This window comes from Ischnura elegans, chromosome 4 (assembly GCF_921293095.1).
Source record: "Ischnura elegans chromosome 4, ioIscEleg1.1, whole genome shotgun sequence".
Classification (NCBI taxonomy): Eukaryota; Metazoa; Arthropoda; class Insecta; order Odonata; family Coenagrionidae; genus Ischnura; species Ischnura elegans.
Window position 1 is genome coordinate 44,062,192 of NC_060249.1, and position 18,065 is coordinate 44,080,256.

An 18,065-nucleotide genomic window follows, 5' to 3' on the forward strand; every position below is an offset into this window, starting at 1 on the left:
AAACATACTGAATGAATTTAACTATTTCCCACACAAATAAGCATATGAGAATAGGAAAACAGGAATTTATATCAAATTAGAAGGCCTCACTTGGTCGGCAAGAGAGTCAACCCTGAATGAGAAAATACATCGATTTAAAGCTGTTTTAGACCTCTTTACGATACTGAAACCTATGTTGTTAAAATGGGTTTTAGTGGAATGGTAAAAAACAGTTGACATTTATTTTAGAACGATGCATGGAAGAGAGAATAGAAGACCCTAACAGCAATAGCCTGCTCATCACAAAAGTTTACCATACTCTTATAATATGAATGAAACATCAAGGATCAAAGCCCTAAACTAACAGTTTTTATCTTTCAGATACTTGGGTAACAGATTTTAGCTAAGACTATCGCGTCAATAACAAACTGATTGTGGCTTAACATTCCATCCAAAATGGGTCCAGCATATGAGAATAGGAAAATAGGTATGCATTACAAATTAGAAGGCCTCACTTGGTCGGCAAGAGATTCAACCCTGAATGCAAAAATTCCTTGCCTTGCCTTGTTGTGCCTTGTTGTTCAAGATGGCCCAGGAAAATGAACTGGCCCACCTACCCTGAAAGTGAGAAATTCACACACCTCTGGCTTAGTCAGGGTGAGCTCTACATTCACCTTTCCAAACTAACTTTCAGATTGAATCACCGAGGAAAAAATTCTCATTTGATGGATGGAGAGGTGTACTTGAAATGTGTTATTTGTAATTCTCAGATGTATTCTATGTTTACTTCTTAATCGCTGATATTTTTCTCTCGCTGGTTGGTGACCAAACATATGTATTTATGTACCCTTAGCAACAATACCCTCTTATATGATGTTCTTTAAAATAAAGTGTCAATCGATCTGAGTTTAAGTCTGATTATTCATTTACACCATAACCAGTGTCTTCCAGCGGGAATATAAGTTCACATTAGCCTGTAAGCGCCCAAAGTTTTTTTTAAATTCACACATATTTCACTTTTATAAAATATGACACATATGAGCTCAACACAATGAACACAATCCAAACAGACTGAATAATAGAGGAAACCTTCTACTAAGTATGTGCACTGAAATGTATGCTAAAATTCACATATTAAATGCATTTCAGGAGTACTGGCTCGGCACTGCACTGGGTGCCATACAGCACCCGTGGGCGTTGACGGGTTAAGAAACTAACAATAGTTACTGATAACAACGTTATTTTCCTAACATACTAAAAAAAAGCACTCTAAAAAGGGAAATCAGGGCTTCCCTCTAAAAAGCACTCGTGAAGAGATTGGGCAGTCAATGAAAAACCTCCACCACCAACGTGATTTGCAACCCTGACCCACAAGGCAGAATCCAATACTCAAGTCACCTCACCAACCCGATCCCTAAATTAAAGTGAAGAACTAGTATTTAACTGACAATTGAATTATCCATTCATCAGTCCTCAGTAGATCTCCACACTATCTGCCCAACTCCTCTATCCTCAGATTCCCCTAATATTCCTTTCCCTTCATCCTCCCCTCTCACACTCAGGGTGTCTAGAAGCTGGAGGGGATCGGGTTGGTGTGGTGGCAAGTATTGGCTTCCCACCAGGCGGGCTCAAATCCCGGCAGAGGAAGAAATTTTTCAGAGACTGCCCAATCCCTGCTTGAGTGTTGTGTGGAGGACATTTCAAGCGCAACACTACGTCCGTCGGATGGGACGTTAAGCCGTGGTCCCCTTGGCGCCTTTCGTTAAGAGCAGGCCGACGCCGGGTTTCTCTCCACCCTTCCTTCCACACCCTTCCCTCATGGCGCAAATGACCTCAGCTGTCGGTCGCCTCCACCAAATACCATACCAACCATAGACGCTGGAAATTTGGAAATTCCAAGAGATTTCAAGCTTTTCCAGTCAATGGACTCATTCACCAATATTCTTTTATCATTGATTGAGATAGAGTACACAAGGGCGGATCCTGGATTTTTTCTGGGGGGGAGCAGCACATGGGTCTGAAAGGCAAACGGTCTTCTCATATTTGGGATTAAGAACAACATACAACAATTACTGTACGAAATACACTCTATCTCCTTACTACATAACACAAAACAAAACAAAAGTAATGATAACGGGGCGTAATAAAAATCTTTACTATTTTTTAAGCGTCTTAGTGGGGGGGGCATGCCCCCTCCAAAATCTGCCTATGAAAGTACATAAACAGAATCATATTTTTTCATTTTGCATCTGTTGTCTATATCTCTAACTATTAGCGGTGAAAAATTGATGGCCTTAGCTCTTTTGCAGGTAAGTTGATGACTTCACCAGCTCACATCTAGCATGTCAGGACTTCCCTGGTACTCCTCAACTTGTTCATGAGATTGACCGACATCATGCTTAACCTGGGAAAGAGTGTACGGGGTATATCACCCCATGGTTCTTCTTTATTTAAAAGGAATAATAATTGGTGTCAATTTAATTCGGTGGACCTATTTAAAAAAGAACAGCACAGCTATATTATTCCATGGAAAGAGAAATAAAATATTTTCTTTGGGGTGTCGATGACAACCCCGCACGCCTTCTAATGTAAAATTTTGCCGCTCGCTCTCTCCCGGGTTAAAAACATCATCATTTTTTGATACCAAGAGTTCTGGTGCGTCCTTCAAGCTAACCAAACATTCTCCTTACACATTTAGTCACGTAGCATCATACTGTCAACCAGATTTATTCTATAACAACCTGTATTTTTCATAATCTAACATTCTTCTTGACATGGAGGATAATGTAACCAACACCACCTTTAGTACCTACCTACCAACCAATTTTTGCCAGAAGCAAACCAATAAGTTCCTAAAAAATTCAAAGCAATACCTTACATACTGTTACTACACACAAAATAGTTATTATTTAATCCACAGTCTAATAGTCTATGTGCTTACCTTTACTGTTGAAGTAACATGAGTCCATTTTCTCTTCTTCTCTACCCTCAACCATCATATTCTCCAATAGTACTTGCAATACAATTTTAGGCAGACATTTGGGGAGGCTACATGAGGGAATTAAAATAAAACAAAAATTAAATCAAACATGGATTCTAGATGGCTCAAATACATACATTGCAGACAAAATGAATTCACAGAAACTTATATCCCTGAGACAAGGCAGTGGCAAGGAGTTTATTATGGGGGAGGGTAAGGGCGTACCCAGGATCAAAACTAGAGGGGGGCAAGCCGTGGTAGTTCAAGTTGTAATAAAGAAAAGGTTATGAAACCAAAATTTCAAGAAAAAAATAACGGTGCTTTATCAGTTTTTTAAATTATTTTCTCGGAAAAATATTTAATTTTGATTACATTTTTTAAACCAACATCACTGGGATTTAAAGAAATTTTTTTCAAAAATTTTGTTTCGAAGTAAATTTACTTTAGCTTCTAGGGGGGCAGCTGCCCCCTCCTGCCCCCTGCTGGGTACACAAATGGGGGAGGGATCATTTGGAGAGGGCTCACTCGGACCTGTACCCCACCAAAAATTTTAGGTGGGGCTTGAACTCGTTTACTCCCTCTCCCAACAGGGCTGTGTCCTTGCCCTTGGATAGAGCAATAATTAGCCTTGCAACCAAACTAATCATGACCGAATATAATGAGTTCCATAAAAACAACTCTTTACTTCATACATAATAGAAATATATACCTATGACTCGTATAACTCGGATACATTATTTAATCTGTGTGATTCAGTTAATTTGCAGTAATCATTACAATTTTGATAATAATATACATTCTAAAATAGGAATTTGCCTACGTAGAAACTCACCTGCTTCTTCCATGGTGTCACTTCAATCATTTTTGCTACGACTCCAGAATTTTTCCCACCAAGCAGAAGAGACATGAAAAAAACAACATAGCATTTCTCCATTAGTATAATTCTCTTTACCAAGTTTTCCTGAAACAAAACTAAAGGCTTCCATACCTCCACCTGATTTTGGAATTCAAATGAGTTATTAGGAAAATGTACATTTTTAAGTCTTGCTTATGATGGCATTGTACCCAAAAATCAAGGAAATCTCGCATTACCAATATACCTATGAATTAAGGGGAGAGTCACATTTAACTTCATAATTTTGATTCATATGCCAAAATATATTTTCATTGGGTAACTCATAAATACCTCTCAAACAAAATGATTCAGATGATATACCAGCAGGTCTTCAATGGATTTTAAATACTTGAAAGGTATCAATTACCTTGAGTGATATCTTGAGTGAGTCAGTCTTCTTATCCAAACACAGCAGTAATCCAACAAGTATAATCATTATAAATTAACAATCTGGCCATATATTTCCATGGCAAAGAGTATTTCTTTAGACATCCAGTAAGACAACAGAAGTGGCTTTGGTGCAAAGACCATTAAATATATTGATGAAAACTCATAAATCAGCCTAAGATACAGAGAAAACAAGCAACTGAAATTGCTATCTCCAGCATAGTTATTTTTGGTACATAAGTTAGCACATTGATGCCACACACAGCAAGAGCATGAATGAAATGCATGACTCAAATGGGATGCATCATATGATAATAAGAGTTAAGGCTATCATTAAAATGTATGCTTAAGATTTCACCCTTGAATACATGTTACTTGCTGAAGCTATTACTCTAAATAAATATAGACTTACTGCTTTAGAAAAACTACTCATAATGCCATCATTCCAGATTTCACAACCAGCACATTGAATACTTACAGGGTGAGCAAAGACAACAGAGCAAGATGCCATGGCGTAAGTTGTAGCACATTGGCTTTGCTAACCCAGGGCCTCATTATTTATAGAGCTCCTGATTAAAATCAACAAAAAATTTTCAAAAAGAAAAACACTACCAATTAGATAACAAGGCATAAGCATTTAAGAAAAATTTATAAATACCGAAGAGGTAATAATTTTTAAAATAGATTTTATTTTAATGTTATCAAACCATTTAAAATGTGCCCAAATGGACATACAACTACCTCAGCCATAACTCAATGAATATTAATGCTGGCTGGCATTAACAGAATCCAAAACTCTGCCCTTTTAACTCTACAGCAGATACTAAAACCAGCACCCAATCACAGTAGCGGATGCAGAAAAAACTTATCTTTGCGGGGGCAGCACAAAAGATATCTTGAGTTACCTTTACTTTTATCGTAATAAAAATAATCATGTCACATGAAATTTTTAAGATAGTTTTGCTCTGAGTGATTATACACATATGCAAGACAATGCCATCTTATGATAGAAAAAGTTACAATTGCAGATATGCAATGTTTGGCCATACGTGCAGCCCCGCAAGGCGGGGCACGTGCCCCTTGCACCCCCATATGTATCCACCACTGCCCCATGCACCATTCCTCGTGCTGTAGTAGTTTACTTTCACGATCATGTATACTTACTCAAAATAAATTTTTCCCTGAGTCAACACTCTATGAACGTCTGGACAACAACCAAGCGAGGAAATGATACTTGATTCTTTGTTAAAGGTAAGAAAGAATGTTAGGCTGGCAATGAAGGTGGAGAAAAGGATTCAAAAATAGCACAAAATGTATTAGGCCTTGCTGTTAATTGAAGGGAGAAATTATATCAGGGATGGGGGACAGGACAAGGTGATTTGTACAGTGCTCTATGTAAAACTTCCTTCATTCGTATGATACATACCTTTAATAAACATTGTTCCTTAATTGTGGCAGTATATCATAAATCATCTATAGTGGCAGTATATCATATCTAGGTGCCCTAGGATTGGATTTCTCTCCCAATTCTCTATTCGCTGTATTGTTAGTCCATTACCAATAGTTCATCCTTTCAATAAAACACTTGAGAAACAAATATGTAAAAACAATTTTGATGTAGCTGTAGCCTGAATAAACTCAATGCAAGGTGATATCAGATTTTCCACAGGATTTTATTTAAATTTAAGGTCTTGCAAGTAATAACCCCTTCATAAAAAAGTAACAACTGCCTTCATAAAATTTGATGGTAGGTTTTATTGTTTCCGAAAACTTCCAATGGTAGAAGTTTCAGGAATGAGTGGATGAATGAATAGCTTGGTACCATACCTTTTGCCTTTAGCTTTAGAGAGCACTAGTAGATGCTTTGCATGAATGGAATAGTTTCAAAAAATGACTAAATTATGCAGGTCTTTTGCATGCTTTGAAAAATTAACCATACCTTATCATTTCTCTTGTTCTTACATAAGGAATAAGGATACCTACCTCATGCGCTTCTTTTCCATTAGAAAGAAATGACTGTGAACTGGAGTTATCTCCCAGGTACAGCCGAGAGGAAAATTTTCCATCTTTCCGGTGGCACAGCGGTTCATAGTCAAAGGCATAAGCTGCAGCGAAGGGCCTCAACAATATCAACTCGTAACGATGGCAATTATGGAAATTTATATTTATTTTTCATACTTTGGGAAAGAAACATGACTGCAATACACAGGCTTGATCACTATTCTTTCACATTACCACTTACATGAGATTGTACTTACAAATGTCTCTTTTAAGTAATTACTTGCAGTCCAAATGACGTTCTTGCACAGGTAAACAGCACATTTCATTGTAGATATTTGCTCCTTTTTCAAATTCCTTATACTTCCCATTGGATTCAAGAACCTATTTATCCAATAAAGGTAAAATGGCAATTCTATTACACCTAGCAACAAATATACAACAACAGTAGTATTCTGCAAAATAAATAATAAGAAAAACTTTGGCAGGTTAAGTTATGATTGTTTTGAAAAGCATTTTGCTTCCACATACCTATATATATGTAAGGGACACCTCCATAGCATGTCTTTGTTTAAAAAAATGAAAGAGTTAAGAAAAGGATTAAACTAAAAAATATTTATTTTAAATATCATTCATGTGACAATTTTGCATGCCAAAAATACTTTTCTTGATGAACGAGTTACTATCACTAATAATGTTTAATCGTGATTAAAATTTAAGCCCAATACTTTAATTTTCTCATGTGTCAAGATGGATGGCAAAAATTGAATGGTACATTGAACCGATTTCAAAGATTCCCTAAATCAGGAGCCAACTCCCTACACTTTGGGTAGCATAAAGCTAAAAGCTTTACTTGACAGGCAAACTGTCACGTTTGTTTTGATTCAGGGGTTTCTTTTACCTCAAGGAATTTTCAGCTATTATATTTAGCTCTGATAATAATATATATAAGTCAAACTGCATTTTCTTCACTGACCATTTTTAAGACGTTTTTATGCAGGAATATGTGCTAGGGAAGGATGGACAATTCAAACACATTTATTAGAGGATTTTCCGAGTCTATGTTCGATAATATTTGATTTTTTTTTTAAGTTTTGGGTCCAGTTCATCAAAAGTTTCAGGTACCAAAAAAGAATATTGTATTAAAATAAAAAATTAACATATGTGAAATTAGGCCAAAGTAACTTCAGCAAGAATTGGATATTTAAAAAAAATAATATCCCCTCAGTTTCAGTGAATTCAAATATTGAAGCAGATATTGCATCCAAATTTACTTCACCACATTAATGGAACAAGCATAGTTTTCTTTTTCAAAAGGCGATATTGAGTAGAGACTAAAAATTCTAAAAAGTAACAGAAACCATCAAGATCTGACAAAAAAAATGAACATGTTTTCATGATAAAAATGCATATCTATTTCTCAAGATACAGAGTATAAACAAAGTCAATTAACAGTTATGAATTATAGAATACTACTTTGGAATAATAGATATACAATTAAAATCATACAAAATACAATTCTGACATTTCATTATTGGAAACAACCATTTACTGGTAGGTTTGATTCACATTTGATTTAGATACGACAACAGCTTCAAGCTGAGAACACAAAAAATGTTCCGTGAACAACCAACAAAATCCAAAAACACCACGGCTCAAAAGCAGCTGGTGTAAAAAAAGTTATTCTTCACCATAATTTAAAAACACCGGAATATGCTGGTTGGACACGACCAGCATTTTTTATGCAAGAAGTTCCAATCATTTACATTATCACACACCAGCAAACCAATCCCTGAAGTAGCTCCTTGAACTTCAGAAAAGATGCTTCAAAAAAATTCTCCTGAGTTAATGCTGCAGAGTGAACACTGTGGAAACCAACACCTCACTTAGAACAGGGTCAGTTTTCTTCTTCCAACTGCTGCAGGAGTAGCATCCTCCTCTTTTCCAACTCGTCCTCGCTAAGTTCGCCCTCTTCGCTCGAGGGCTGAGGTTGCTGCATTTGGCTCATGTGTGGGGGAGACATAGGAGACTTGAACTTGGGTGGGGGTGGTGGAGGAGGAGGCAAGCTGGGGGGAGAGGAAGGGGAAGGTGGGGAGCGGGGCCCTCGTCCCATTGGCACTGAGCGAATATTCCTGTCTGATCCCTTCCTTTGCCCATGATGGGAAAGTTCATCCTCGTCCGAGTGAAGCAACGGTGATGGCTGTGAAATGAAAAGGCCAACATGGAAACTTGACGAGACGAAAGTGCCACTAAATCTAATTTCATTTGCAGTAGTCAACGCTAGAAAACCTTTTGACTAATCTGATTAGTACAAAAAGTCAGGTGGCAGCATGTAAAAGGATGTCAGATGGTGACATGTTCAAGTTTTTATCCAGAGATCCATTAAGATACTCCGCAAAAATCACGGATATAGTGTATTTGTACTTTTTCAATTAAGATTCGTACATCCCAGATTATCTTCCATGCATGTCTGCTTCTGGGATGACAATTCCATTGACGATAGAGTCATCTTCTCAAGTTTCATATCTAAATGGTCAATTCAATGAACCAGAAGAAGCCGAAAAGCCAGTGGAACTATCATCCCAAATGCATGGACCTGAAGACTGGAAAACATGAGAGATATGAATCTTCAACTTTACCATGCCATGGAAGTCTTCACAAAGACAATAAAAATATTATCTCCATCTTCATTGGATCTACACCAGATTTAAATCAGAAAGGACTGCCACAAAATGAAGAGTAAAATTATGCATTTTATTTTTTTCAATTTACACAGTAAATATAAACTTATGAATTCTTTTCTTCACTACAAATTTCAATAAAATAAATTCTGCAAGCGTAACCAGCTTATTAAATAGTGTAGCTGAAACTGAACTTCAAAATAAAACAAAATGATGAGAAAACAAGTCTCCCTAAGAATCAATGAAACACCTCTCGTTGCTTCAAATTGAAATACTTAAAGGAATTATTCAAATGATACAAATGTATCATTCCCTTAAAATGGGTCAACTTACAATCACTACAAATTAAGTTCTTAGTTTCCAGAGAAAGTAAGAGCAATCATAGAAAATATACAACGAAAGGTTTCTTGATTATCGTATGTAAGTACACGGAAAGGTAGTAGTAGAAAAACTTAGCTATATTTTTTAATGCATCAACACAGAGGGTCAAAAACCTTAATTTAAAAGAGGAATTGAAGTTGACTTCGAGTCCAGATCAGGTCGAGTTTTTAATTGTGGATTAAGATGTGTAATGAGGTTCAAAATGGCATGGCCAAAGCTGAGAGTAGCTATTTCTATAAATTATTTTCCACTGGTACCCCACATGCACCTGATAGGAACAATATTCCACGACTGAACCTGAAGAAAAATATCATTAATAATATCATTCCATTTTTAAGGAAACAATTGGAAAAAATACAACAAAAAGATTCACAAATTTAACTATCAATATAATCTCTTTGCTTGCCTACCAACATGAGTTCTCAACATGTGGAACATTTCTTAACATCATGTAATCCAATGCAATTTAACTCCCTACAACCCAACCAGTTTTCCTAATTTGAATACACAGTTCACGCCCACTTTTCAATGGATACAGCGAATGATCTGACCTGATATTTTGCACGCTTTTTGAAATTTCACCAATTTTATTTCCAATCGTGCAATATGAAGTCAACTACTTCATTCTATGCCTAATTTGAATCCGAAACACATTTATTTTTAACATAGCAAAATTTGCATAGACTGATATTCTTTAAACAGATTCCTCATCCAAAAGTAATGCCGATTCAACGTATGACGGAATTTGCTTTTCTATCAGTCTTCCAGAACAGATTAATATCCTAAAACTTAAGGGGAAGGTGATTATCCTAAAACTAAACAAAAGGGGAAATGTCATTCAACAACAATTACTGCAATTGCCCCTTTTCAATGGGAAATAAAACAAAACCCAACACTAGTATCACAAACTGATTATTTTTCTGCAAAAGTAACTTTATGGCCATCAACCGCGTCAAAATATATTTTACTATCTATTTTTTCCAAATGTAATTTTTATTACTATTAGGAACATCAAAAAATATATCAAAAAATTAAATATGGGTAATTTTTTTGCCTAAAAGATTTACAACAATAAAGTCACTAACTTTTCTTTCTTGGAGGTCCATGCTTGAAATCAATGTGTAGCTATATGAGTATTTCAGCCTAAAAATCTATCACAAAATATGAGGAGGTTCAATGACGATGTTAGATATTCATACCATCAGTTTGGCCAACGAGGTAAACAAAAATAATCTTGAAAATAGCCTTTCCCCTTCTTCATAAAAATATTATTATTCCATCAACAAGAACTTCAAGAAAAATCAAGGAGCAAGTCATAGCTAAACAAAACAGAAGATAAAAGGCATTAACCAATCACATGTTATTATGAATGAATAAGTCTGAACGAGTGAATGAGTTGAGTAATTAGAGAGGAAAAAAACATCACCAATCCATAGCTATAAATTATTACGCCATACCAGCTCAACTCACAATTGAATATAGAAGATAAATTTATATACCAACAATTTTCCCCCAACATTCTTCCATTTGTCTTTAAATTTCATTCATTCTCCATCAAAGTTTGGCAATAAACATGTTCATCCTGATCAACTAAGGGTGATTAATAATGCCAACAACAGGACTGGATTATTAGCAAATGCCATGCAAACACTACGGACATTCTTTGATTTCCAAATATATGCTAATAATTTTTGTTAAGTCAATAGCATCACCATAAAATCTGGATTAGAGAGAGATTACAAGAAAATACAGAAGATAACATGATTCCTTTTCAGAAATGTTAGGGATCACCTACCATTTATCGATAAATACTATGCACTACCAAAAATTCTACTTTAATTCACCAAGCAAACAGCACGCAGAAAGAAGTTTGTTTAAATCTTACGAAAAATTTATATGTATCATGACTAACAGTACTGGGAATTTCAGGCAGTGAATGGAGCTAAAACAATACAATGGCGGGCAGTGAATGGGAGACTACAAATTATACTTCATGAGCCATTCCCATGGACATAATTCTTCATCTTAACTATGAAGATTCAATACAACTGAAATTTTAAATCCTTTGAGCAGATTCATTCATTTTTTTTAATTCATTTTTATGCTTTCACAGCATAAAAATGAATGTTTTCATTTCCTTGATGGAATTCTAAGACCAGGGGTAATCTCAAAATCAAGATCATTTAAGATTAATGAACATATATGGAACCTCGATTCCTTTTGGAGAATTAGTAATTCCTCATACTCATAATAGAGGGGACAGTACAATTTCTTTGTGAATTTCATTTAAAGATGCTAACTAAAAAAAAGGAACTTACATCAAAAAATAAGTAGCATTCCAAAACTAAGAAATCAATGAGAGCTTTTTGCAGAACTTAAAGAATATATATAGTGAATTTTGAACTTGAATTAAACCACTTGATTTGAGAGAGAGCTTCAGTTATAATCATCAACAACAGATTCTTGATTCAATACAGAGAGAAAATTAGACCCCACAATTATAGACAAAGCTCACAAACTATCATTTTGAAACTGTATATACAACAGATAAAACTACACAAGATGTAGGCATTAATTCATTGAGGACCCCGTGAAATAATTATCATTATTGAACATGATAGAATAAGTACGCAATGAAAATTGGTTTCAAGTAATCTCCTGGTCCAAAAGGAAAACCCATGTAAATCTTTGAAAAGTTAGCATCACAAATAGCACAATTTTTTGAGATCACAAACAGTATGTCATTATCTTAAGGGAAGGTACCCAAGGTTTACAAAATACCAAAGATGGTATTGATATTTAAAACAGAACAGTCACGACCCAGGAAATTATCTACCAATGTCAAAAACACCCAACACAGAAAAGCTTCTCACATAATCGTCAGCAATACTATGACCATCCTTAAGAGACAGAACTTCTTAAAAGATAAGTTACTTGTGCACTTTCTTCCAGAAATTCTCAGGTGAACACAAATCAGTTGAAAAAAATAAGCAACAAGTAAATTCCTTATTTCAAGTATATTAGGAGGTACCTCAGAAAAAAACTGCTGTGTAGTACTGAAGATATAATAACTCACTATCCTTGAAATGTGCAGTTTGTAGAGACAAATACAAGCATTCCAATTGTAAAACATATACATAAGCACCAAGGAAACAGACATTTTACGAGCAATGATTGCTAAGCAAAACATCAGCATCAAAGCATACATAAGAATCACCACCTTTACAAGCTCCAAATTCCAAGACCCATGAAAGGTAAATACCCGCTTAACAACACAAAAGAGAGGTTAGCTTAGGAGAAAGAAGACCCATTCCTTTCCATTATTACTTTTTTTAAGATTATTTTTTTTTTCCTTGTTCAAAACTTAAAAGATATATTTGTACCTACCCACAATGAATATGTATTTGTTTTTCTTTTCCTCAAAGAATTTATTTGGAATAAAAATAATAGATAGTATCTGAGAAGTGAGGGCGAGAATTCCAATCAATAGGGCAGCCAGTAATATTCAAAATGTTTCCTTGGAGAACAGCATATGTCTCGTGTGCATAAAAAGAGCTTGACACAGCAAGAATTGCAAAATTAAATTAATTGATTAAAAACCTCCGATGAAGTGGATTCTGGGTATCCCACTTTTCTTCTTCATTGATAAGCTATAAAAAGTTATGCTTATATCTCTTTCATTGACTTCACCAACATCCAGGGCACTGAATACGTGAGAATAATTTAAATAACTATTGAAGGATTATTTTAGACATTGGTTAATATACACTGGTAACAGTTCACACTGTGTCTATAAATAAATATTCCTTAGAAAATACTAAATACTATTCCTGTTAATTGGGATAAATCAGGACCAGTTCAGGCCACATTTATCAAAAGTATTCCATACATGTGCATACGTGGATATTGAAACAAAGAAGACTAGTTTAGAATTAAAATGCATATAGTTATGTTACGTATAAGTGAAATTATTGTGAAAACTTCCAAATTTCTGAAATTCTAAATGTGGTTCAAAGACTCAGCTTATTTTTTTAATTCTCCACGTTCAGTATAGTGCATAGTATAGTTTATGTAGTGTTAAAAGAGATGATGAAAGATGACACTCACTCAAGATAAGTGCAATGTAAAAGTGGAATGTTTAAAATTGTTTTCTGGTGTATAACCCTTTGCACTCTGTTTTTTTCATCATATCTACCGATAGCCCACTCCAAAATTAATTTTTTAAAGCCTCTGGATTTAAAAGTGGGGTGTCGTGTGACGCAAGACATGAGTCGGTAGTGAGTTATGTTAGTGGTGAGACTATGAGAGTGCATACACAATAATTACATAATAAGTAGAAAGGCTAACGGCAATGAAATGCAGCCTGTAGAGCAAGTTTGACCCAAGAGTAAGTTGCCCCAAGAGCAAGGGACTTTGGGTAGTTCCAGGTGTCCTTCCAAAAAGGAAAGACTTTGGCCATTAACATTAACAAGAAGGGTAGAAGGTAACGGGTGCAAATGGATGATCTAACATACAAGTACATTTTTCCTGCAGTTCCATGTATGCTATATACACACGTTTCCCGAAGAGGAAGCATTGAAGAATTACTTACAAATGCATAGTTTAGCACCACTGATTCCAATGAATTATCTCATTGATCAATGCTTTCTGAGAAATATGTTTCTATGTGTATCACATCTGGCTGTAAAGTAAAGCCCTTGCATGATAACCATGTGTTTGGCTTTGAAGCCTAATTCCAATGAATCTTTCGCATCTGGCACAACATAGCAGGTACTGATTCTTTCTGACAGACCTAATTTAAAAGTGTTCAGAACAGAATTCTTAAAAAAGGATTAAAAATAAAACTATGGTAGATGCCACTGTGCCACTTAAGGCAGTTGGCTCTATCCATCCACAGGACAAAAAACAGACTTAGAAAACCAGGGAACCAACAGAGGTTTGTACATGCATTACCATACCAGATCACTGCCACTTAGACAAGACCAAGAGCAAAATAATAACAATAATTGGTATGCCTTTGACTCGATAATTGGAATCTTTGTTAGAGAAGCTTTGACTTGAGGTAAGAAATACAGTAGGTCCTCAACATATGAGCACGATGCGTTCCAAGTAGGGATGGATGGATCCAGAATTTTTTTTTCGGATCCAGATCCAGATCGGAATCTTTATTTCGGGTGTTGGACCATCGGATATTTTTGGATCCAAATGAATTTTTGATTGCCTGCCATAAAAGGAAGTAATTATTCAAAGTACATACAATCAAAGGAATGCTATTAAGATTGTCATACACATTTTAACATTTTTAATGATTAAAAATCATTTTCATGAGCTTTCAAGTTATTTTTTTCAAACGAACTTTAGACTCTCAGGATCCAAACTATTACGACAAGAAACGAAGAAACGACTACTAAGCAGGAGGAAGGGGTGAGCAACATAAGTGCATAAAGGAGAGGTGGAGAGGAAGGAGCTTGCTCCCTCAGTCTTTCAAGCTACGAAGCTACGAATGAGAAAGTCAAGGACGAACATGTCAGATTTTGCTAGTTTGTGATGTTGTTGCCTTCAAAGCGAAGCCAGGGGAGCTATGTGATATATGCAATTGGCGTTTCCAGTCTGTCAATTCTTGTTTGTGGGTGCTAATGCTACGCTCTTCTCTGAAAATTGTGTTGCATGGACAATGCTGAACATTGGGATAGCCTCGTTGTAACTAAAAAAACTTTGTGTCAATCAATTATAGATTAAAAAACGTTAATACTCTCAGAAAAGCACCCCATTTGGTCTCATTCTTTTTTGAATCTTGTGCAAGGTATACAACTTCCAAAACCTATCGATACATTTTGGGCCAAGTAAGTCACTCGACTAGCATTTGTCCTCGAGAAAAGGAGAATTGAAGCAAGAAGGACGAAAAAGGTCAGGGTGAGCTGGGGTAGGGATGAAACACGTTTCCATTGTTCTTACGTAACTTATATGTATTTTTTTTTTCGAACATAACGATTTATGATCTGTGTAATCTCAGAAAGGAAAAAAACATCGGAGGCACCGGCTGATGGAGGGCCACGGTGGTTTTTTTTATATCTGCAATGTAGCTACTTTTGACTTGGTTATTATCCTATGGCACTGAGATCCCCCCGATGGTTATTCAATGTCTTGGAGGAGTCACTATGTGCCTGTCATATTTTGCCTTAAAATTTTCCAAGGCTGCCATTGCATTACTTAACCCGTTCGAGAGCTTTTAAACAAAATGGTTCATGAGTAGGACAAGCATTATAGTGTAACGGTGCATGCGAAGAGAGGATAGGAACTCTTTCCACTCTATTGGGACACTGCATTTGCTGAAGCATTAATTTGAAATTTTTGATCCAGATCCGATGTCTTCAGCAAATTCGGATCCAAAGTATCCGGTGAAGGGCAATATCCACGGATATTTAGATCCGCAGTATGCGATCCAACCATCCCTACCTCTGAGACATTGTTCGTAAGTTGAAAAACCAAATCAGGGCATAATAAAGTGTAGTTATTCTCCAGACTGCAACACTGCATTACAATGTTGATTTAAGTCACAATGGTGATGAACTGATACAGCTGTGCATGCCACGTAGCTGGATGCAAAAAAATTTTGCTGCCAGGGGTATGGAAGGATGGGCGAAACGCTGAACAGTTCCTGACTTCACTGCGGTTCAATTGATACTTTGTTTAGAGAGTGCCCATAGTGCAAGTTCCACTACACCACATTGCTTCCCTCAACCTAATAGGAGCCAAATTTGAAATTTCGGGTAACTTGAATATTTTGAATGCCCGTGAATGTTCGTAAATTAAAATTTCATCGGTAGAGGACTTACTGTAAATGAAAACCTTATGTACATACATCATCCAATGAACCAAAGTCAAATTTCTAACAGAGTAAAATTAAATAACAAAAACAAGCCATGAAATTACTTCAAGCACTTCTTTCAGAGGAAAGTGAAAACTTGGGATACCTTGATTATGGTAAAAATTGAAACATTTCATCAGTTTCTGGGACCCAGAGCCTTTTATTTTGCATCTGAACTTCAGAAAGCTGCTAAAATCCACCAATGTTGCTTTCTAATGATGTCAACAGGTAAACAAAACCTTAAAAAATTCTATTGCTGGTGGCTGGGACTTATCATTATACCAGATAAATGCCGTTTTGTGATAAATTAACCATTACTTAGCATGAAACTTCTGAAAGTTAGATCACTGGCAGAATTCATAGCTAAGGAGCAACTGAATTCATTTTAATATAGTCTGTGAGGCAATTTGCTGTTACAGGGTTCCCACTCTAACTAAATTATAAAATTCACAGTTTTTTCCAGGTTTTCACGGTCTAAATATCGTCAAATTCACGGTCTATTGACAAGCCATTTTAGGCAGAAATATTGATGATGTACCAATCACCACCTGCACGTTAACTAAACATTTATCAACCGCGACAGGCGCCGTGAACTCAAACGTAGCAATGAAAGTGCCATTTCTCATGACGTCACCTATCGATATCAAAATTTAGATGAAGCTTAACCCATTTATGCCGAAGGTTTGAAAAATGCGAATTTTACCCTGATTTTTATATTTTGTCGATAAAAATACGTATGAAAACAATATTCGAAAGAAAAAATAATGTATGTCTTGCCAATTATTAATTACGAGGTGTTCCAAAAATGGAACACTAGGCAAATCCACTACTATGACGTACTCATTGATAGCATGTAAAAAATTTGATTCAGACTTTTATTAACTCACTATTAAGAATGATATCCAGGTTAACACTTAACATGGAAGGAAACATTGCAGTTTTTACATTGAAAAGTGGTATTTTTGTTGCTTTGGATACAGCGAGTTTGCTTTCCCTGCGTTACATTCCGATGATTCATGAGGTCATGACGTGAGTCAAGTTTACAATTCATAGATTTCATGATTTCACGGTCTCTCTTTCCCACCAGGCTCAATAGAATTACTGTATGTCTCTATATATTGACAGGTCAAACGGCGACGAAACTCAAGAAGATCCAATGGCTTCTTATCGTCTTTATGCAATTACCAAGCATTTTGTAAAGCCAGCTCAAAGCAGAATAACCGGAGGGCTCGAATACCATTTCTTTCCACGGTTTGATGCTTGAAACTTGTCAATATTTTCATCAGCTCGGTCCACTCCTCCCATATACTGATTATAGACCTTGATCGAATTTGGCTGAGTAACTTGTATCTTTTTTCTTCTCTCTGCTTTTGAGAATAACGACTGACCGTTACAAAGGATTGACACCGGCACCAGAAGATGCAACAGTTTCAACACTTTTATCATTTCATCTACAAACAATATTGTCTTTCCCATCAATTCGGTAATCCAATGTGCCCCAATATTTTTTATTTAGAGTAACATCAGATAGCAAAGGAGGTTTGTCTACGCGATCTTTTCTCGCTATGCCAGTTGCTTGGTGGACCATTGAATGAAGTTTATCAAGGAGTGAAATGTTTGTAAACAAGTTGTCGAACACAAAATGGTATTTACCGGGATGCTGCGTTGTGAGTACCTCAGTGAATTGCAAAACAATGGAAGCACTTACACCATATTATTAGTATTGAGTGTTCGGTTTTTTCCTTGATAAGGCTGAAACCAGCAAATGTAGCCTAGTCGCACCAGAATTTATACCCAAACCGAATAGGCTTACCCCGAATGAGCTGTTTGCACCCATCACGACCGAAATACGGAATCATAGCTTCATCAAAGCTGATGAAGTATATTTCATTTGGC

The 18,065-nt window shown here is 36.0% G+C and overlaps 1 protein-coding gene across 1 annotated transcript in view; it reads right to left on the reverse strand.

The window, feature by feature from the left end:
- Positions 1–7,630: 7,630 nt before the first annotated feature.
- LOC124157379 (pre-mRNA-processing factor 40 homolog B) overlaps positions 7,631–18,065 on the reverse strand; it is a 39,383-nt gene continuing 28,948 nt past the window's right edge. The window contains exon 17 of the mRNA XM_046532052.1: positions 7,631–8,439. Coding sequence (XP_046388008.1) covers positions 8,137–8,439 — 303 coding nt within the window. The 3' untranslated portion in view covers positions 7,631–8,136. The remainder of the gene's footprint in view (positions 8,440–18,065) is intronic.